This window comes from Neofelis nebulosa, chromosome 7 (genome assembly GCF_028018385.1).
Source record: "Neofelis nebulosa isolate mNeoNeb1 chromosome 7, mNeoNeb1.pri, whole genome shotgun sequence".
Taxonomy (NCBI): domain Eukaryota; kingdom Metazoa; phylum Chordata; class Mammalia; order Carnivora; family Felidae; genus Neofelis; species Neofelis nebulosa.
The window spans coordinates 119,017,685-119,040,806 of NC_080788.1; the positions used below are offsets into that span (position 1 = coordinate 119,017,685).

At 47.8% G+C, this 23,122-nt stretch overlaps 1 protein-coding gene across 8 annotated transcripts in view; it reads right to left on the reverse strand.

The window, feature by feature from the left end:
* The window catches only part of DPF3 (double PHD fingers 3), a 304,745-nt gene that overhangs the window by 119,169 nt on the left and 162,454 nt on the right, over positions 1-23,122 (reverse strand). For all 8 annotated transcript variants that reach the window (XR_009264602.1, XM_058739560.1, XM_058739557.1 and 5 more), the window contains exon 3: positions 17,127-17,234. Coding sequence is in view for 7 of the 8 variants with exons in the window: in XM_058739560.1 (XP_058595543.1) it covers positions 17,127-17,234 (108 nt within the window). In the remaining variant the exon portion in view is untranslated. The remainder of the gene's footprint in view (positions 1-17,126; positions 17,235-23,122) is intronic.

Consider the following 23,122-nt stretch of genomic DNA (forward strand, 5'->3'; position numbering starts at 1 on the left):
GACGCCTGGGTGGCTCAGTCAGTTGAGCATCTGACTCTTGATTTCGGCTTAGGTCATGATCCCAGGGTCATGGGATTGAGCCCTGAGTCAGGCTCCACACTGACTTAGTGTAGAACCTGCTTAAGATTTTCTCTCTCTCTCTCTCCCCCTCCCTCCCTCCCTCCCTCCCTCCCTCTGCTTCTCTCCTCCACATGTGCTCTCTCTAAAATAAAATTTTAAAATATTTTTTTTAATTTTAAAAAAGAAGCTGTTTCAACCTCAGAGAGGCTGTTCTCATCAAGGGATACAAAGACCACTAAAGCCAAGGGAAGAGAAGAGGGAGCACAGATACCTAACAGACCCCAGATCGATGGCTGGGGGCCGCAGTGCCTGCACACCAGGGCACTTTTTCTGAAGACGTCACAGTTTGATTGGCTACCTAGGGCTTGAGGTCATAGGGCCCGCTGAGCAGTGGAGGCCAGAGTCAGCCCTACGTGTGGAAGAGACCAAGAGAAAGAAGCTGAATTCCTTTCTCAAGATGTCCCCCAAACTCTTAACCCAAAGGAAGATTTTTGGTTTTGTTTTTGTTAAATTAAAAACCGAAACCTCAGGTATAGGTGATCATATTTTGATTTGCTACAAAACATTCATCCAATCTCCTCTAATTCTGTACCTCATACCCCCATGGCAATTAGAGGCTTGGCTCCTATCCTGTTATCAGGTAAGATGAATACAGGAATATGAGGGATGGGTGCCCGAGAAAATAGTCAGGGGGAACAAATGGCCTAGGTGTAGGGGGAATTGAGAGTTTAGTGTAGGAACTATTGACAGAGGTGTGGGCAGGAGCACGGGAACAACATGGAAGGGTGAAGCATCCCAGTGGGGAGCCATTACCGCTGCTATTCATGGAGGGACAGAGGGAGAGCCTTTGCAAGAATCTCGACAGATCTGTGACTCGCAGCCTCAGTGAGCTCATGGGCGAAAGAACCAAGTCCAACCTCTCTCTTTCATCCTTGTCTTCCTCCTCTGCCCTCCCATTGGCCAACCTCAACTAGACGCCAGAAGGCAAGGGAGCCTCAGTGATGCAGCATACCAAGGTCAGTTTCCCAGGATAAAGGAGGCTAAAGGTCAGTGCCCCAGGATGAAGAGTGGATCGGGGGGGAGAAAATGGAAATAACAGCACAATCAAGTCCTCCTCTGCTGGGCTTTATTCTGACTCAGAGGGAACTCTACCCACCCCCTTCCATCTCCTCAGAACCAGATGTAGGCTGACCAGTCCACAAGAAAGAGGCGCTACGGTATCCCAGCAAAACTGAAGAAACCAACCCCCCGGGAGAAAATGGTGGGAAGGAGAAACAGCATCCAGAGTTCCTGGAGAGATAAGATCTTTGGGATTTTTCTTACCAAAAAAAGGCAAGCAAAGGGTCCACCTCCATCAAGAAGTACTACCACCAAATCAACCACCTCTGAAAGTCATCCATATCCCTATTCATTCAACAAATATTTACAAGGAACCACGGTGTTACCACTAGGCCCGCGGGAGGTGTACCAAATGCAGACGGCCCTGGCTTTTGGGTGGTTCACAATCTAAGGAGACACTAAACACAGCATGCAAAATAAATATGCAATTACAGATTGTCATAAGTGCAATAGGGGGAAACAACAGAGGGAAATGTGAAGGAAGAACACTGTGGGGGTGGGGGGGGGTTTACTTTCGATCGGGGGTCAGGGAAGGCCTACATGAGGAAGTTATGTTAAAGTTGAACGTCAGAGAAACCGTCCACTGTCTGCTTTAATGAGTTCAGGGCGTGCAACTCCAGAGCCTACTCTTCCTCCCAAGTCAAAAAAAGGCTTCTAAACGTCTGATACAAAACAATGAAAGTATGTTGCCCCATGTCCTGTCCTCGGTGAAAAGAGAACAGCTGGTTACCATCCTTCGAATTTATCATAAATATATATATATATTTGAAGTTCCTACTTTAGTATCCCCCTTAGCCTCCTCAGCACCAAACAAATCCTATTTCCAGAATTGCACAGCATTTTAGAGCTGGAAAAAAGCCTTACAGATCATCTGCTTTAATCATCTCATTTTATAAACAAGTGACCTGAGGCTCAGAGAAGTTAAGTAACTTCACAGAAAGCCACACAGCAGAATACGAATGCAGCCGAAGGATCCTTCCTAGAGGCCACGGAGATCATGAAGAGAGCCCCACTTTATGTATCCTATTTAGCATTCTGCAGGCCCAGGATGAGCCTCAGTGGGCATTGACATGTTTGTGTACATGCAGAGTGCTTGGCGCATAGTAAACATTCAAACTGTGGCAGCTGTTATTGCTATGTATTGTTTAACCCCCACCCCCACCCAAGAGGTGAGCACAGTTACTATCCCATTTCACAGATGAGGACGCTGCAGCTTAGGGAGGTATAGAACCTGTTTAGTGTCACATAGTTATTAAGGGGCAAAGCCCAGCCTGGACCCCAATCTGCCTCCAGAATCCATTCACATACTCTCTAGCTTGTGCAGACGTCACCTTGTCTCTCTTTGGTTCTTCCTCGAAGAGCCCTTTTCCAAACCTTTGTGCATTTCCACTACATCTCTAAACTCTCTCCATAGTTTTCATATTTCGAAACAAAAGGCAGATCGTTGCTGAAGCTGAGGGCAGGTCTGTGTCATGATTCTGGGCTCTGCTCTATATGAACATTTCCATGTGGTATTCACCCCTTCTGCAACAATACTGACCCCACACGGAACTTTCCATCCATTGTGAACTTCCTTCTCTTCCTCCTTCTCCTTCTCCCTCTTCCTCCCCTGCTAAATACTCCTCCATCCTATTTTTCCATAATTCAGTCTACTCTCTTGGTCCTCTGGTCATTTACCAGATGGGCACGGTAAAAGAACCAAGAGCAAAAACAGAACCAAATTGAGAACAGTGAAATGGGCTCCCTAAATGCAAAGAGCCAGAAGGGACTTCCAATAGCCTTTAGCAGCCAATCCCTCGGGAGGAAAGCGTAGCACAGAAATATAAAGAGCCCTTCCCAGGGTCACGGAGAAACCTAGTGGCATCCTCCTTGCCTAATTACCAAATATTTGATCGGCACACAGAAGTTCTGCATTCAGATGCCCCTGTCGTCAAGCTCCCACCCTGCCTTATATTAGCTGAGGGACCACAGGCTAATGACTCAGACCTCCGAGTCTCTGTTTCCTTATGTGTTAAATAAGGATGATCACAGTACTTCATAGGGTTGGTGTGAAAATTAAACAAGGTAATACACTGCCTAAGGAAACTCTGAAAGAGCCACAAAAAAACCCAGCGTGGAAACAGAGTGGAAAATGAGGCTTATCAATTCTTGTTTTGATTTTGGTTTTTCTATTCAAAACTTATCATTCCAAATTCGATCGTATATGTAAAGAACATGGGATGGTCCAAGGGCCCTGTAAATGCTCCAAGTAACTATTATCAAAGTTAGAATAATCCTGATTTTAATGTCCAACGGAAACAAAATGCAAGCTACTTACAAAATTTTAGGCTTTCCAGCAGCCACATTTTAGAAAGCAAAGAGCAACAGGTGCAACTGATTTCAATATATTTTCTCTAACCCACTACATCCAAAACATTATCATTTCAGTGTGTAACAAATATAAAAAAAAAATAATTCAATCTTCCGCATTCTTTGATTTGCGTTGAGTCTTCAAAGTCTGGTGTTAATTTTATACTTAACAGCACATCTCAATTCAGATTAGCCATATTTCAAGGGTTTCGTAGCTACGTGTGGTTAGTGGCTACCAAATTCACGCAGGTTGATAGTTTACAATATTAAAAGGAACATAGGCTATGATTTTGTTTCCCAAAAACATGGAAGGACATTAAGTATGGCTCTTAATGCGGCCTTCCTCATACCCAGCTGAGCACCATTCCAGGCCAGCGTTCTAGCTGACCACTGGCAAACCCCGGTTTCAAAGCACTCTGGGTAAGGCTTGCAAGGTCAGAATGACAGGCCAACCAGTGCCCTCCCAACAAACTGGCAGAGGGTACATTCCCTGGCTCCTGACCACAGGAGGTCCCAGAGTGAAGGGAAAAACAAGGTAACAGGTCCAAGCTCTTGCACAACATACATCCTAGACATGCTCCCTATTGAGCCCTCAGGGATTTCATTGATTGTTTTATTCTAATACACTCCATCTAGAGATAGGACTTAGTAATTCTTTATTGCATACTCATTTTGACCCTCGCACAAATTTGGGGATCACATAACCTGACGAGGGCCATCACACATGTAACACATAAAGAAAACGGTCCAAAACCCACACATAATTCATCTTTAAATTAGCCTGATTTTATACACAAGGATATAAACCCACGGATCGTTACTCTCTCCAGAGCGGCAGCAGCTGTCACCCAAGCCAGCCGCCTCCCTGGGCCCCCGTAAGCAGCGCTGCCTCCACTTCTAATTGGGAACAGAGATACTCCTTGGGTGACTTCCAGCACGATCCATCACACCAGAGACAGCTTCTGTGCAAACCGAAGCAAATCGGTTTCCAAATAAGAAAAAAACCTCTTAGACAAACAAGGATTGAAGCACAGGAAGTCTTTAAAAAAAAAAGAAAAGAAAAGAAAAGAAAAGAAAAGAAAAGAAAAGAAAAGAAAAGAAAAGAAAAGAAAAAGAAAAAGAAAAAGAAAGAAAGAAAGAAAGAAAGAAAGAAAGAAAGAAAGAAAGAAAAATGCACAAATAAAAGCAAAAAAAAACAAAACAAAAAACATTGCCAGAGAAGTGGCTTCTATCCAGGGCTGTGGACAGGGCAGCCATCCTCTCAGGTGGAAATCAAAGCCACAGGCTTTTGACACAGGTGCCCCAAGCCTGCCACCCAACACACTGAGAGCAAAGCTTCCACTGGGTTGTTGGAGCCACTGAGCTCATTAACAGGATGCGGGCGAGATGAACCCGAAAGTGCAACATGGGAGCACAGTGAGTAATTAAATCCCAGGCCATTTAAAAATGCAAACGCCTGGATGTCACAGGCTCACAGAGTCTCTGACTCCTCATGCATTTTTTGGCTCAGGGTGGAGGACTGGGAACCTGCAAGTCATATATGGATTATAATAAAATATGCCATATAAAAAACAGATTAAGACAGTTCTTCTTTGGGGAAATACACAAAGAGAGGAGCTGTCTGTTAGCTGTCGAGTTTGCACGAGATACCATCTTCCGGGAGGCTGTGCTCTGCCAACAGACAGACTGCCCCAAGGGAAATAGTGGTGAAACACCCCGACAAGGCACATCCATCCGTCCATCCATCACGGGCTCTCTCTGACGCAGGGGCCTGGAGACATAGTAATGGTGCGAAAGGGAGGGAGAAACCCCCACAGACAATGGCACACAATCCTCGGCTACATCAGGAGGGCTCAGATTTTTTTTTTTTTTACCTGCCTCTAGTTTTTCTTTAAAAATACAAATGTGCAGTTTTCTCTTCTGAGTGCTTATTATTTTAAGGAGTTAAGCTCATCATATTTCCTTGGATTTATACATCAACTTACACCGAGAAGCAAGGAGCTTAAGAATCATTATCTCGTTCATCCCCATCAGAATCTCTGACTCATGGGGAGAAAGAATGGGGGGTGGATAGTGTTATCTCTCACCGCACAGGAGAAGAGATTGGGGTGGGGGGCACACCGAAGCCCTGATTTCCCGGGAATCCATCTGCTCATTCCTCAGGGGCGCCATTGTCTTGGCTGCATTTGACTCCCCGTTTTGTGATTCATAAAGCTCAAAATGGGTGAGGTTCACGTTGAGGACCCATCACCCAGGCTGCACCCTGCAGGCCCTAACTACCACCTGTTTTAGAATCCCAGGATATCCATACAACAGGAGGGCTGCTGGTCTCCCCATATGGCCTCTGTCTCCCCTCTCTGATGTGCCTACCCACTCACCCCCAAGCCAACATGGCAAGGATGGGCCCTCGTACACACCACTCAGGGGTGAGTACCTCAGATGAGCATTTCCCCACCCCTGAGACACAGGAGAACGCCCACACTGCCAAAGGAAGCTCACCAGTGGCTGGCAGACCAGGTCAATGCCTGGTGGGGGCAGGGGGGAAGGATGGTGGCAGGCACATGGAGCGCTGAGATAGTACAAGGGCATACAGACAACCAGGGAGTGCAAGAGGCTGCTCAGGAGTGAAATCTCAGCTCTAGGACCCTAAACCACGCACTGGGCTTTGATCTCCTTATCTGTAAAACTAGGGGATCAAAGCCCACTTCCCGGTGTTGCTCTGGGCCAAAGGAGACAAGGGACGCAGAGCGTCTGCCCAAGGGGCGTGATGCTAACCAATGTGAGTGCCTTCCTTTCACCTCCAGGGTGGCGGCACCTGCCGGCAAACCCCTCACTCTCTGACACTCTCAGACCATTGGAGGTGGTGTGGCAGCGTTTCCCCCAGCCTGGGCATGGGCCTAGGGAGAAAGAAGCCAAGAGGCCAAGTCCAGAGCAGTGCTGAGGACAGAGGAGGTTGAGATGAGACAGAGCTCAAAGGCGAGATGCCAGCCTTGCTTCAGTTCCAGGGCAGTCACTGTCCTGCAGATTTGGAAATCACAGCAGAACCACATGGAAAATGCCCTGCCCTACTCATTTGTTGGACAAATCATTCCTAAACACTTACTGTGTACCAGGTTCCATTCTAAGGGCTGAGGACACAGCTGTGAACAAGAGAGGGAAAGTCCTGCCCTCATAGAAACTATACTCTAGATGGGGGGAGGGTGCAGAGAGCAATTACCTAAAATAAATGAGTGAGGCCTATAGCACAACAGATGGTGATCAGTGCTTTGGAGAAAAACAGAGTAAAGGAGGGGACATTGGAGTACCCGAGGAAGTAGGAGGGTGATTACACCCTGAAATGTGGCTAGGAAAACACAAACCTGAGGAGGGGAAAGGGGGCACACCAATATCTAAGAAAGCATGTTCCAGGCACACGAGCCATCAGTGCAATGGCCCCGAGGCTGGGGCCCATCTGCCTGGAGGACGGTGAGCCAGGAGGCAGAGTAGGAGACCAGTTCAGAGTGACAGGGGCCTTGAAGGGCCATGCAGGCCACTGAGAGGAGGCTGGCTTCCACTCTGAGTGTGATCAGAAGCCATTGGAAGTTTTGAGCAAAGAGCGGCATGATGATGCCTGTATCTTAAGACGATCACTTTGAAAATAACTGAAGGAGGAAAGGCAGAGTGTGGACACCAGTTGGGAGTTACTGCAATATGCGTCGGTCCTCGCCAATGATCCTGGTGCTCAGGAGAATGGCACAAACGAGCCCTGTCTTCATGGCACTTACATCCCGGTTTCTAGATACATCCAGGGGGGCAGGACATTTTGGGAGCAGTCCCCTGACCCCTGAGTAGGGAGCATCCCCACACGGTGAACCAGGATAGAGTGCAGGTGCAGAGGCCAGGTGGCCAGTTCTGAGCGGCCAAAGTATGGTGCCACACCAGGGCAAATTCACAGAGGAATGGCTTTCCAGAAGAAGGTAGACCAGCCTAGGCCAGGGGCAGGAGAGAAAAGAGCCAGTCAGACAGGCCTGGCCTAGCACACCATGGGCTGACAGGTGTCAGTAAAAGCAGGGAGGAAGCCTTCCAAGTTGACCTCTGTGCCCTGGGCAATGGATGCCAGAGTTCTGGGACATAAGAGGCAAGTTTTGCAAGCTTGGGTACCTCAGTGTAGAAGGTACCAGACTTGGGGCTTTTTAAAAGGCTCAAAGGCAGAATGCAGTCCCATTCCAGGCCAGACAGCACACACTCTTTGAGCTGGGCAGTGACTCCCGCAACAGGCTAGAGACAGACACAGTGTTAGCGGAGCCCCCCTCGGCCCACCCAGCAATGCAGCCCAGATGGCATCGCAGTGGAAGCCCTCCAGGCCCACCCTCCCTCGTGACCCTCAGAACAGTGCGGTGACGTGAGCTGAACAGCCACCATGGTGTGCATTTCACAGACGAAGAACGAAGGCCAGAGTCCTTAGGTAACTCTCCCAAATCACACAGCCAGTAGGTAGAGGGGTCTGGACTTGAACCCAGGCCTTGGGATCTCTGTTTGGTGTCTTTTATCCTGCAGAGCACAGCTGTAGGGCATAGTGAAGGCCCCTACGGCCTAAAATCAAAGAGAGGCAAGATGGCAAAAGCCCCACATGCCAGGCCAGGATCTGGAAGGGAAGCCCAGGTCAGCTGCCACGGGGTTCTGTCTGCTCGGTGTTCCTCATCTGTGAAATGGGGGTGCCGAGAGATAAACCATGTTCTCCGAGATTAAGATCAAACATTGGGCACCCTTTCTTTCTTCTATCCCTTGAATAAATCTTTCCCGTCCACCTGCTATGTGCCAAGCCTGGTGCTGGGCGCTAGGAACGCAGATGAAGAAACAGGTGGGTCCCTGCCCTCAAAGTGTGTACCTTCTGGCGGGGAGAGACCCCAGTGAATGGGCAATGCAACACAGGGCGGCTCCTCGGTCCTATGACCCATGCTCTGAACACGGTTCTGCGGGGCGGGATGGCAAAGGTGACCGTGGAAAGTCAACAGCAGCTCTGCACACCATCCAGCCCACTCCCAGCTGCCACCCGTGTCCGCTGCCAGACCCAGCTCCCACAGCCCTGTGGAATGCAAGCAGTGCTGAGATGGCCCAGGCTTGGTCCCCCAGACCGCCAGGAAGGCAACAGGAGTATGGGGTCCGCAGCGGCCTGCCCACCTCTCCCTGGCTCTCCTGCTCCTGAGGCCAACGCGAGCTGAAGAAGCTGCCGTTGCAAGCCTCCAGGATGGATGGCTGCGGGCTCTGACACCGCAGGAAGGAGATAAATGACTGGTCATTTCCCCCTGATGCACTTGAAGGCATCCATTCTCCCAGCTGTACCAAGCTCAGGCACCCCCCGTGCGGAGCCAGATAAGCACTGACAGATGTGGGTGGGAGCCAGAGCGTCCTTCTCCCTTGGAAGGACACAGCCAGACTCCTCTGCGGGCCAGGAGAAGGTCACGGTGTCCACTGGCTCACACCTGGCCGGGGGCTCCACGGGTCCCTTCCTTCGCCTCCCATCTCGCCCACCCCCGCCTGGCTCATCCCCGTGAGGAGCGCCCGGGAAGGAGGGAGGGCGAGGGGCAGAGGGAGCCAGCTGACAGGCTCATCAATCTCGGGCTACATGCTTGGCACATCGGCGTTCCTTAAGTTGTTCCCGGACCGGGAGGGTGCTGGAGGAATCAGGGGACTGTCTCGAGGAGAAGAGAAATCACACCGAACATCAGAGAGCAAATGGTGGGAGAAGCCTGGAGACTATTAAAATGTGGGCCATGTACAGAAGCAGTAGGGAACTAATTAAGATGCAGGATTTGCAAAAGCTGGGGAAGTTGGCCGCAGCCTGCTCCCATCTGGAGAGTTCTGGCGGTTCAGTGTGGCAGGGACAGCACCCTAGGCAGGCGAAGCAGCGCCCCCCCCCCAACCCCTGCCCAAGCAGGCAGGACTCAAGCCCCGTTGCCTGGACGGCCCCCACTTGGAAGCACCTTCCTGAGGATCTCTGTGACTTGCTTGTTGGTCTGCTAGGACACACTCTTCTTTGAGGCACCCAGGGCTACCATCCCCCCAGGGTTCCTGCCCTTCCGCTCATGCTCCCCCAACAACGTGTGGTGATGACTATCCTGGTCATTCATCCCCAGTCATTGAGTGGCTGCCAAAGGCAAAACACATACACACACACACACACACACACACACACACACACACACAGGAGAAATAACCAGAACACCCTATTATTCCTGGCTGCCTTCCCTCCCATCACCCTTGGAATTTGGCAAGGGTGTCAGAGAGCCATGTTGCTCCCCAAGTATGCTGAAGCAGAAGGGATTTACAAGGCCTCAGGTACATTCCGGGAGCAGAATGAACATCTGGCGGAAAAGAACTCTTGGTCTGAGGACACCGCCATGAATGTGTGTGCTGGGTCCTGGAGCGACATGGCACCAGTTCCAACAGGCTCCCCCTTAGGGTTCTCTCCCTGGCTTCACCGCTGATACCCCTGGGAAATTAACTTCCTGATTCAGTGCCACAGTTCCCCAACCTCTGAAACGAAGGTAAAATCTGCCCTAGACCAGGGGGACCAAGAGGTCTGGGGTTGGAAGATGCTAAATTGATCTAAGCAGACCATCCAAGCATTTAATCCAGAGAAACACAAGTAAAAGTTTGTTCCCAGCCTTTTTCTTTTCTTCATTCAAACACACACACACACACACACACACACACACACACACACACACAAAATGGAGTTAAAGGCCTCTTTTTTAATCAGCTGGCTTTTGCCCAACATCTGCCCTGCTTCAGGGCCTTCTGGTGGATATTTACTATCCACCTTTCTCTCCTGCCAGCTCGGCTCCCCCTTCGCAAGGACAGAGCTCCATTCTTGGGGAAATGGTCCAGGGGAGGCCCCTCTCTGGCACCAGGCCTCTGCTCCAGTCCTCATGTTGCACGAATTGTGATGGCTGCGCCTTGAAACACCTTGCATTCGCCTCTGCAGCCAAGTGCAAGCTGCAGGGAACACTGAACTCCATTGTCAGTCAGCGGAGAGAAATAATGTTGTATGTGTTGTCCTTCAGACGCCCAGGCAAGTAGGAGGTTGCAAGATATTTATTCAAGACAGATTGGAGGGGTGATGTTAGGCGTGAGAAACACATAGGTCCAGGGACACAGAATGTTTTCAAGTCCCAGAGAGCTCTCCCCCGCTCTCAGCCCCATCCCACCTGCACACAGACACATTTTTATTTTCAGCAAGTAGTAAAGAAACGCAGGCAGGATGGCATATTCACACCGTGGGAGATGGGATGAGAGCAGCAGGATGAGTGTGCCCAACAGTGTGTAACTTCACTCTGAACAGTGACTGAGTGGCAGCCATGATCACCTCCCCACTCCCTGTCCTGAGATGTGGCCTCAGCCCAGATGAGCTCTGTGCTTTGGGGGGGGGGGGGGGGGGGGGGGGGGGGGCTGAACCACAGGTAGGTGGTTCTATAGCCCTGTCCTCAGACCTTCTCCAGGGGCCCTCAAGATTCTGGGATCTATACCCTCTCCCCTTGCCCCGACCCGGTTTCCTGACAGAGCTCTCAGCTCTGCAGACCTGAGGTCAAGGACAACTCTTACCTGATGGCCTCTGTTACTGAAAGCTGCCCACCGCTGGCAGGATTCAGGCAGAGACACAAAGGAAGACAAGAGGTACAAGCTGGGTGTTGGCGTGATAAATTGCTTGTGGCATCTCCTCATTATCCATAGCGGGGACTGACATGGAAGGAAACCCGTGCCTTGAGACAATTCTGCTCCGGGCCAGTGCCCCCATCTCTCACAAATCAGGGGAACTCCTCTCCCTCTCCCCCAAGGAAATGAGGGTGCTGACGGAGCCCAAGGGAGGCTCCAAGTGTCACAGACATAACCACGTTCCTGGAGCTTGTCAAGGGGACCTCAGGAGACTCACAGCAGGAGACTGGGAGGGAAGAGAGACGAAAGGATGGCATCACGGGGGCTGGGTGGTGGAGGGGTGCCAAGGATTGATTGGTTCATTCATTGGTTTTCTTTCAACATAAACTTAGTCTTCTAGTTTCCATAAATTTAAAGAGATTCAGCTCAGGTTGGACAAATTGATTATCGATTTTCAGCAAGGTTTGCCCAAAAAGGATTACACATAATGTCGTGCAATTTGTTTTTCTTTTTCCACTTAGTAGTATATCTTCGACATCCTTCCATTTTTTTCCTACTCATTTCTTTAAAAGGCAAAAGAGTATTGCATTTTATGAATGTACCATATATTTAACTAGTCCACTATCAATGGACCTTCTGGTTGTTCCCATTCTTTGTTGTCACTGTTGTTGCTGTTATGAACAATGTCACAATGGGTGACCTTACACACTGGGAGTATCTATTTATTTATAGGATGAATTCCTAGCAGCAGAATTTCTAGGTCAAAGGGCATGGGCGTTTTAAATACTGATAGGTACTAAGCATTGACCTTCAACAAGGTTATACCTAATTCCACTGCAGTGTGTCGAAGAGAGGCAATCCCTAGCCTTTCTCCCCATCTCTGTTTCCTTCAGCTTCTCCTCTGTCCCTGGGAAGGTGGGCCTTCGTTCACCCCACCTGACTGTCCTCACCTTCTAGGAATTTGCGGCAAATGGTCCGGGGACTCTGACCATGACTCTACTCTGAGTCACCTTCAAAACTACCTGCCAAAACATCTCATTCTCTTTGAACCCAAATCAAAAGGAGTAAAAATAAGAGACAGTCATTTTACAATATTGTCCAAGTTGACCCGGTGCTGGGGAAGACATAATATCCAAAAAAAGGGAAAGAGTCCTCTCAGCTGGAAACTGCATTTTATAAACGATGAGGCAGAGCCGCTGAAAGGTGGGGACCTGCCAAGGGGACAGACAGAGAGTGGCTGAGATCCAGCTTGAGCTCTACTAACCCACCAAAAGGGACATCATTTTTTATAAATGTCCGCCCAGAGGGGGCGCCTTGTACTGCTGCACAAAGATGCCATCCAGGCTAGCTGAGGCCCTGGATGAAGGCCCTTTTCTGACATTTTGGCTTGTGTGAAAAATTCCATTTCAAATGGGAGCTGCCTCTAGGAAGAGAACGATACACGCTGCTTAGCATTCTCTAGATGGACCCTGACGCTTTGAGGTCCGAGGCTTAGGTTCCTTATCACCTACTCTCAGGCACTCTCCTGGCATCTTTATTCACAACCTGTGGTGGCAGGCTGGTGTGGTGGTACGGCCTGAAAGCCTGGCCCCAGGAGTCGGGACTCAGAACAGTATATGGAAATGACACACTTTTGGCCCAAGGCATTGGGGTTTTTGTTTTTAGCTGGCTTAGCAGTAGATCTGATCCCCCAAAGAGGAGAAACCAGTTCATCTGAGAAAGAGCTCTGTCATTCGAAAAGTTATTTATTCCAGGCCTGGATGTTTACTGCCAGCCTGGATTCTGGCACGGGAGAATGAGCCTGCCTTGGGTGAGCCCAACTTACTTAGGATCTTTTGCCACATCGGGATATGGTTACGCCTCCGAGGGCACATCCTCAACAAGCTGGTGCTCACTTTTTCCAGAGAGGGCCCTCCCATCGGACCCTAGCTGACTTGGGCTCTGGGTCTTCACCACCCTGAGATCTGGAACAGCCACCTCAGCCTCTTCCCCAAGCATGAGGGCAGAGTCCAAGGAAATGTTTCAAATAATCGTAGACAGACATGAGGACATGAGGCACTGGTGGGTACTTGGCCCCAGCAAACCACCAGCCCTAGGATTCTTCCTTTTCCCACCCCCTACAGGTCATGGCAGGCCCAAGGATGGGGCAAGTCCAAAGCCAGCTGTGATGCCAGCTGCTCCACAGTCAGCCACTGGGAGGCCAGTGTGCTCAAAGTAAATGTCTGTAGACAAAAGGGCCAGACGCTTATAAAATAACTTCTTACTCAGTCTCACCAACAATGAGACTGTCAGTTCCCAGATATGTGAGCAGCACAGTAAACCTTCCTTGGCTCTGCCCACAGCCTGATTTCCCTAACATATAAAGTAGGCTTATTCCACTTTTATCCCTTCCTTCCTTCCTTCTCCACCTCCCAGGGCTCTGGTAGGACCAAAGGAAATGCTATAAATGAAAATGCTTTGTAAAGGGCTTTGTAAATTACAGTGTGCTGTTCAGACACTGGTTATGATAATGACGATGATGATTCAATCAGGGTTCTCCATCCCCTGGGTGGCAGTGATTGGTAGGGCAGACATAAACTCAGCCAGCTAATCAGTCCTTCCCGCCACTTCTCTGCCACAGCTCTTGAAGGGGACTGCTTTCTGCTGAGTGTAATGAGTGCTGGGCCTGGGGCTGCTGATGGCCACCTTGTCTCCCCCACAAGGAGACGAGAGTTAGAGGTGGAAAGAGACACAGAGCCCTCACTTCAATGTTTGAGCCCCTGGATACAGCTATGCCTGAAACCAGCACAACTCTGAGATTTACCGTTATATGAACCAACTTCCCTATTTTTTTCCTTAGGCTAGTTTGATTTGTGCATCTGACATTTATTACTAAAGGAGAATTCCAACTATCTCTTGGATGCATTTTAATCACTTATATGTTAGTTTCATAATCATAAAATAAAGTTTTTAAGGGAATTTTTTTTTAAGTTAGTATACCTCTGAGGGCATGAAGAAGCAGAAAAAAAGCACTGAACAGAGAAATCAACCAATGTGGATTCTATGCATATTCCCACAGGAATTGCTGTGTGACTTTGAGTACGTCTCCTAACCTGCCTGGACCTCTCAAAATAGGCACTTGGAGTTAATGCTGTCTGAGTTATTTTATAGCACGAAATATCTTTGGTCCCATAAAAGACAATCCAATTAGTCTAATACAAAGTGGTCTTAAGAAAGACTTTCTATACAGATGTTAAGAGTAAAGATTAACAATTAAAAATTAATGTCAAGTATTTGTAATAAAATCTTTTAAACTAACAAATTACGTAGGCGATAGCCTCACATAGGAAATTTAATATGAATTCATATATGAACATGAAAATGCTCACCACATCTCCGATTAAATTGGGAAAATTAGAAACAAAAACTGAGAGGGCCTGGTTAAATAGCTATGGTATATTCATACAATGGAATATTGTGTAACTGTAAAAATGGAATGAGGAAATTCCTTATATGTTGATATGGCCAATGCCTGAGGCACATTTTTAAATGGAATGGGCAAAATGCAAGGTGGCTGTGCTGGGTCAAAAGACGAGGAAAAGGTCATATGGATGTACTTCTTGGTGTGTGCATAAAAAATCTCTTAAAGAATCTCAAAAACCTGGTACCTCTGATTAACTGATGGGGAAATATACCCAGAGGGTCCACATACTCCAACATGGAAACACATCCAGCTGGTGACAAAACACCTAAATAACACCCTCCCTTCAAAATCTGCACAGCCAACCCAGCACGTACTCAGCCTCTGGCTACAGCACCTACTGCAAAGCTCTGAGTGGGGTAGAATTCAATTGGTCCAGGCAAGGACCGAGTCAGGGATTACCACCTCACTCATCCATGGCACTTCCAGAAGAACAGGATGGATGATTCTGGAACAAAGAAGGAGGACGTCCCCACCTCCACAATAAATTGTTCATATCAACAATTATTCAGGTTTAATAAAGAAACACGGATGATGTGAAGTCATGCCATGCCAACCTGTGGTCTGGCCACCTTGAAAGCACTTTAAAACCACTGTTTCCCAAACTTCAGTGTGCCTTGTGGGAACGCAGTCCTGGGGATGTGCTAAAATGCAGATTCTGATTTAGCAGGTCTGGGGTGAGGCCCAAGATTCGACATCTGTCCCAACCTCCCTGGGGATGCTGTGCTGCCGATCAAGAGCGCACTGTGAGTGTAGTTCTAGAACCACTCCAACCAATATGGGCACAACCAGCCACGTGTGATAACCGAGCGCTTGACATGTGGCTAGTCTGCAACGAGATGCACTAAACATGTAAAATATAACACTGGAGTTAAAAAAAAAAAAACAACAATACAAGAAAAAAATGTAAAATGTCTTGACTCATAATTTCTACATTGATTACATGCTAAAATGATAATATTATGGCCATCTTAGGTTGAATATAATCCATACTTAAAATTAACTTCACCTGTTTCTTTCTCCTTTGTTCAGTGTGGCTACTAGAAAGTATGCAATGATACATGTGGCTTGCGTTATCTTTCCATTAGATTATACCACTGGGGGAGACTTGGCTCTCCTACAACCTGCACCTCGGGAAGTTTGGAACGACCTCAGTCATCACCCTGAAGTGTCTGCAAGGGTCTGTAAATTCTGCAGGGCCATTGAAATCTTGGATGGAGCTCACTGAAAACCCTAGTCCCCACCCCACCCCCATCTCTAACAAATAAAACTTCTACAAGAATGAAATCTGGGTTAAAATAAACAATCAATACAGGCTTAACCATAGAACCGGGAGCGAAAGCATCCCATGCAACTGTAAAAAGAGATTTTGCAGAGAAAACACAGCCTCAGACGTCAGTGTGGAAAGGCAGGAGTGAAGTAACCTTGGGCAGCCTAGTAACCTAAGGCAGCCAGGTCTGTATTATTTGGTGAGGGGAAATGCCAGCTGTGCCTTTGTTCCACTGAACAGCATTGTTCACACCAGCCTGAGACACTTTGCAGCCCTTGCACCTCCAAAACCAGAGGTTCCTTTAAGGCTGAAGACCCAAGGCAATCACTTGGCCTTTCTGCAACTCAGACCCAGGTCTGAAGATGGCCATCTAGGGGCGCCTGGGTGGCTCAGTCGCTTAAGCATCCAACTTCAGCTCATGTCATGATCTTGTGGTCCACAGGTTCAAGCCCTGCATTGGGCTCTGTGCTGACAACTCAGAGCCTGGAGCCTGCTTCAGATTCTGTGTCTCCCTCTCTCTCTGCCCCTTCCCTGCTTACACTCTGTCTCTGTCTCTGTCTCTCTCTCTTTCTCTCAAAAACAAATAAACATTAAAAAAAATTTTTTTTGAAGATGGCCATCTAGTCAGAAGGGTTATAACAGATCAGTAGTCAAGAAAACTAACCAATTCCTTCTGCATGGCCACAAGCAATCACCGAGAGGCAAATTTTGAACTCAGACTCTTCCATTTCCATGCCCAAGATGGGTTCTATTTTTAGCAAGTGGCCCTTCTGAGGTAAGAAGCTCCTGAAGTTCATTCACACTAAGGGGGCAGGGGGTATGCTCTCCTTAGAAACACAGAAGCTAGAACAAGGTTTCCTCACTTGAGGCCACAAGATGTGTCACACAACCCAAAGGAGCTATAGCTCCTTCGGCTCTAGTCTGGAAAGGCATTCCTCATGGGTCTGTTCCCACCCTTGCTGGCTTGCTTTACTCCAAGGAGTGGCAAGAGGGAGACAAGAGGAAAGAGAAGGCACAAGACACCACAGGAAAGAGACACTCAGGTGAACACATACACATGTTTACATATGAGAGAAGGCACAGAGGAACACCTTTGGGCACCACGGGGCAGGTTCAGTCTCCCAGAGAACTCAGTTCTATAGACAAAGGAGCAAAGCAAACTTGTCCTGGGCCAGCCCAGCCTTCTCCCACCTCTCCCACCATGGGCCCAACCAAGCTTCAGAGGGCACTGACCAGGTTTTATTTCCAGCAGCCGAAGCTTTGGATCCTCAGGTGGGTGCAATCGTCTCTTCTTACGCCAGCAACGAGCAGGGTATGTGTATAGCTGGCCCGGAGCGAGGCCTGTGGATAGAGACAGCATAAAGGTTAAGGGCTCCAGGCTAGAAGGTGCCTTGGAAAATTCCTTGTCTGACCCTCTCACTCACAGTGAAAGGAAACTGAAGCCCAGAAAGGTAAAGTGACTTAAGGTCACAAAGCTGGTTGATGGTAGAGCACAAGAAGTATTAGGTCATCTGACCCCAGGACCCTTGCTCTGTCTACTCCACCATGCTGTCTCAGTAAGCCTACGCCATCACCATGACTAAGACAGTTCAGATCTCCTGGTCTGGGAGATCAGAGGGACCTTTCCAGATTTAACTGCACTGCAGTGTTTCCAAGGCAATGGACCCCTAGGTATTACCCATCAACTGCTCCTCTATCCAGGTCCAGGTTAAGGAGGTTCCCTTCAAGGTAAAGCAGCAGAAGTCAATCTGCCTACCTATCGACAGCCTGGATTGAGAAGCATTTCAAGGAAACCAGGATCAAGGAGCCAGATTTCCTACCAACTGGCTTTCTCCACCCACTGTTAGCTGCTGGCAGCTTGCTAAAGCCAATGGGAGCCCTAAGCAACCCCCACCAGAATATAAGCCTACTCTGGTGACCATGCTCCGGACTCATTCCTGCAGAGCCCAGATACATGTACAACCCTGCCCCCTTGCCTGGGCCTTACAGGAAGAAATGGACAAGAGTCCAGTGGCTGGGCTTATATACTAACCATACTGTCTCTCAAGAGTCTCCATTTAGATTTGAACTCTGGCAACAAAGTTCCACACCAGCATCATCTGTCATACCAACCACCCCATGAAGATCCTTCCTGCTTATCAGACCACAGTCTTATGGCTCCTGTGGCACATAGTGTGGTAGCCAGAGGCATTGGAGGAATGTGGACTTTCCACAGTAGACAACGGTCTATTCCAAAAAAAAAAAAAAAAAAAAAAAAAAAAAAAAAGGACGGGGGTGGAGGCTGGGAGGAGAGGGAGGAGGGCTTAAGACTAGTTAGGCAATGTGCAGACTAAAAAAACTGCCTGATACACCCAAAAGAAACCAGCAAGTCAAGCAGTCCACTCCTGCTAGAGTAAAAAGCCTGGTGACAACAGGGACTTTATCTTATTTTCATCAGAATCCCCAGAACTAGATCTGTGCCTGACACATAGAAGAATCAAACTAAACATATGCTGAATGAATGAGTGAATGAATACATTCCAGCTTCATTTAATTAGTCACAACTCAGTCTTCCGTAGATAAATGTGGCATGTGACAACTGTCAGACCTATGTGAGGAGGTCATTTCCTAGACCTAGGACCACGGGGCTTAGAAAATATCAGGACCAGGGGCGCCTGGGTGGCGCAGTCGGTTAAGCGTCCGACTTCAGCCAGGTCACGATCTCGCAGTCCGTGAGTTCGAGCCCCGCGTCAGGCTCTGGGCTGATGGCTCGGAGCCTGGAGCCTGTTTCCGATTCTGTGTCTCCCTCTCTCTCTGCCCCTCCCCCGTTCATGCTCTGTCTCTCTCTGTCCCAAAAATAAATAAAAAACGTTGAAAAAAAAAAAATTTAAAAAAAAAAAAAAAAAAGAAAATATCAGGACCCTATTTCCATCTGCTGTCTGCCATTTGGGGACCATTTGTAGAGAAAATCTACAAAAATTTCATTGCTATATATCCATTTATTCATTTCTCATTTTTACTAGTCATCTCTACCCATTTATTTGTTTGGGTTCCAAAGCAGAGACAACCATTCCAGTACTAAAGGAACCAAAATTTTCAAATTCTCTTTATGTGCTAAGTTTCATTTTTAATTGCACAGCTGTTCCCACAGGTTGTAAGTCTGTGAAGCAGCTGAAGGTCCCTACCCCTCCCCATTTTGGTTCTCAGAAACCATCAAGGGTCATAGAGCCTAGAGGCTCCAGAAAAATCTCTGGTGTCATGAGCTAAGGACTTGTGGTGTCCAAGAGTCATCCCAATAGTTAATTTTGTTGATAGCTTCATAGCTTCTGCACAGTGGGAGGATCCAGAAGCTCTGAGCTCCCCGTTCTCTGAGGACCAGACTTGTGGTTGATTTGGAGAAGATTAAATGAATCACAGTAAGGCTGCTCTCCCTCCCATGGAAGGTCCAGTTTTGACCTCTCTTTGAGGGAAGGCATCACTGGGAATAGTTCAATGTTTTTGATGTGATTCACTCCATGATCCTATCACCTCTGATCCTAGAACTCCTGTATGGCTGCATTAATTCTGATGTCTTCCCAAAAAGTTTGAGCCACCTCTAAGCCTGGTATTCCCCATGATCCCAACAAAGGCCAAGTACAAAGGCTGACCCAGTACTCTGCATCCCATAAACAGGTCCCACCAATCCCTACTCATCTTGGGTTCGTGATTCTTTTTTTTTTTACACTTTAAATATCTTACAATTCTATTTATCAGTTATACCTCAATAAAATAATAATAATAAAGAACACAGAAATCAATTATAATTATAGCAGCTTATTATTCAGTTATGTTCAGTATTATGTCTATATAATGTAAGTATTAAGCACAAATTAAATGTATTGAGATTCTGTTCTTAGTATATTTTTTAAATTAATTTATTTTTTTATTTAAATCCAAGTTAGTTAACAAAGTGTAATAATGATTTCAGGAATAGAATTTAGTGATCCATCACTTAAATATAACATTGGGTTAGTGATTCTTAATCCAGATTGAACCCAAAAATTACAAGGAGAACTTCTTTTTTTAAATTTTCTTTTAGTTTATGTATTTATTTTGAGAAATAGTGCGATGGGGGAGGGGCAGAGAGAGGTGGAGAGAGAGGATCCCAAGCAGGATCCATGCTGCCAGCACAGAGCCCGACATGGGGCTCAAACACACCCATGAAACCGCGAGATCGTGACCTAAGCCAAAACCAAGAGCTGGATGCTTAACCAACTGAGCCACCCAGGTGCCCTTACCTGGAGAACTTCTTAATAACCTCAAGACCAAAAATTCATGCCAGACCTACCCAATCTGGATTTAAGTGGGTGGGAGAATTGGGCCAACTATTTTTTCAAGAACCTTATAGATTGTTCCAATGTCTGACTAAGGACCTCTGGATGTCTAAGCATCATCTAGTTACTGCCTAGATGTTCTCTCTGATATACCAAAACTGGTTAAATGGCCTTCTCTAAAGTGTCTCAAGGTTCCCAGTGTTTCCCCCAAGGTGTTGTCATTAATTGCCTGCTTACTAGAATGTCTCCCCTACTCGTTTTATAAAATCCAGAATGACAGGAACCGTGCCCATCTCTGGTATCCCCAGTACTTAGCACAGTAGCCGGTAGGCACCTCAAGAAGTACTTACCAATAAATTTAACCAGAACTGAATCAGATTCAGAAATGCAGAAAGTGAATGACCTACTATTCCTGGTTCCAGGAGACTCATCCACCCACATTCAAACCATCCAAGAGGGACCCCAGAGGCAGGCTCAGAAGTGAGCACAGAATCTACCCCAAGATGGCAGTCTCTATGCCTTAGGCTCCTTCTTGCCCCACAGGCTGCTTCAAAGTATTTCCAACCTGACCAAAAGCAGGTGAGTAAGAAGGGACTGGTCCAGACCAGCACTCTCAAAAGATCTAAATGACAAGAGGTCAAAATTGTCAACACTTGCCCAAGGGCCTATGCCCTCCCTGAAACTGTGGTCACTGCACGTGTTGGTCAGCAACACCAAGGCAGCCTCGGGCCCCTCTGTTTATAGCTGCAGACCCACTCACTCTCCTGGGATTAAGTAGTCCGAATGGCCAGGAGATGGGACAATTTTTATTTCATTCTTTAACTTTCTCTGATGGATTACAGAAGCCCTGTGATGCAGAGGAAGAGCATGAGTCCTCCTACCACCAATCCTGTAACCTTGGAAATATCACCACACATTTCTGACCCTGTCTCCTTGCCCATTAGACAAGAGTGTTAATAGTACCTACCTTACAGGGGCTGTTGTAGGCATTCGCTTATATTCAAGAAGAAGCTCTTTATAACCATGAAGCCTTGTGCAAACGTCAGTTATTAATTATCATGAGTTAGCGGACATAGACGAATCTGGACTCTATGGCCATGTGGCATGACAAGGCCCCCACCCCACATGCCCATGCTGCTCTTTGCTCCTCTAGCCATGAGGGTAGAAATAGGCCTCTCTTTGATGTCTGCTTTGACTCCACCTCATCTCAACAAGCAAATGACCCCAAGAACTCTCTCGAGGCTCTAGCCCCCCTTCCTTGCCCTCCTCCCTAGGCTGACAAGCACCAGGGTGCCTTTATAGGGCCAATGCATTCAGCCCTGGAGTTCCACTTATAGAGGGACGAGCACAGCCCCGTGAGAGTTATGTTGTTTATCTCATTAGAACAGGAGGCACATAACTCAAAGCCTGTGTGTGTGGTAGATGGAGAGGGGAGGGAAAGGGGAGGAGGAGGAGGGAGTCACAGCTGCAGCCAGGGAAATTAACCTGAAGGAGTGAGCCTGGGGCTAGGGGGAATATGGAGGAGGGGGGAAAGGAGGCAGGAGACAAGAGGGCCGACTAGTCTTCCCTGGTAACCAAGGCCACAGCTACCCCTCCATTCACATACCCCACTGAGCAAACTGCTTTTCTTTTCCTTTGAGCTGCAACTCCAGTTACAATACTCATACTCATGTACAAGCACAAGTATCTCTCTGTCTCTCTCTGTCTCTCTGTCTCTCTGTCTCTCTCTCTCTCTCTCTCTCTCACACACACACACACACACGCACACACACACACACACACACACACACACACACACACACTCACAAACTCACACACTTGCTGGAGGGAGAACTGTCTCCATAGAAAAAAATCAGCAGGATGGGCTTGATGCCTGTATGGTCAGCAGATTCCAGACAAGTCACTTGTTACCAGCATCGATCAAGTCAGCAGGTGGACCCTAAGTATCATTATCCCTGACAGACATGGCATGAGCTATTAAGAACCCAGATGGGGGCGCCTGGGTGGCTCAGTTGGTTGAGCATCAAACTCTTGGTTTTGGCTGAAGTAGTGATCTCAACGATACATGGGATTGAGCCCCACATCAGGATCTGTGCTGGCAGTGCACAGCCTGCTTAGGATTCTCTCCCTCCCTCTCTCTCTCTCTCTCTCTCTGCCCCTCTCCCATGCTCTTTCTCTCTCTTTCAAAATAAATAATAAACTTTTTTTTTTAATTTTTAAAATAAGGGCACCTGGGTGGCTCAGTCAGTTAAGCATCTCACTTAAGCTCAAGTCATGATCTCGTGGTTCATGGGTTCAAGCCTTGAGTCAGGCTCTGTGCTGACAGCTCAGAGCCTGGAGCCTGCTTCAGGTTCTGTGTCTCCCTCTCTCTCTGCCCCTCCCCCACTTATGCTCAGGCTTGCGCTCTCTCTCTCTCTCAAAAATAAACATTAAAAAAAATTTTTAACTTTTTAAAAGAATTCAGAAGATGAAATGAGATAGAAAGGAAGTAAAGATGACAGGGGATAGGAACAGGGTTTGAAAAGAAGAAAAGAACTGGAGTAATGCCTTCGTCCCCCAATCAGAGTTGAGCAGTGGCAGTTCACCCAGAGAAGGGCTCTCCCTGAGGCCTCTCAGAGAGGGGGATCAGCAGCCACCATTGAACGCTCCCTGCAATGGAAACCTCACTCTTTCACAAGACAGACTTCCTGTGGTTGATCAACTCTTACTGTGATAAACAGTTTTGCCTCACCCTTATTTTGAATCAAAGACTTCCTATATTTATGCCAATTTGTTCACCCTCTGTCCCCAGAGTGGACAGGTGTCACCTGTATCCAAGCCATCCATCCCATCCACCCACTTGGGTTTGAAGGACAGCCAACTGAGAGGCCAAGGAACTAGAGGGCATGGGAGTTAGAGAAAAGAGGCAGTGGTCACACCCACTCAGATTGTGGTAAC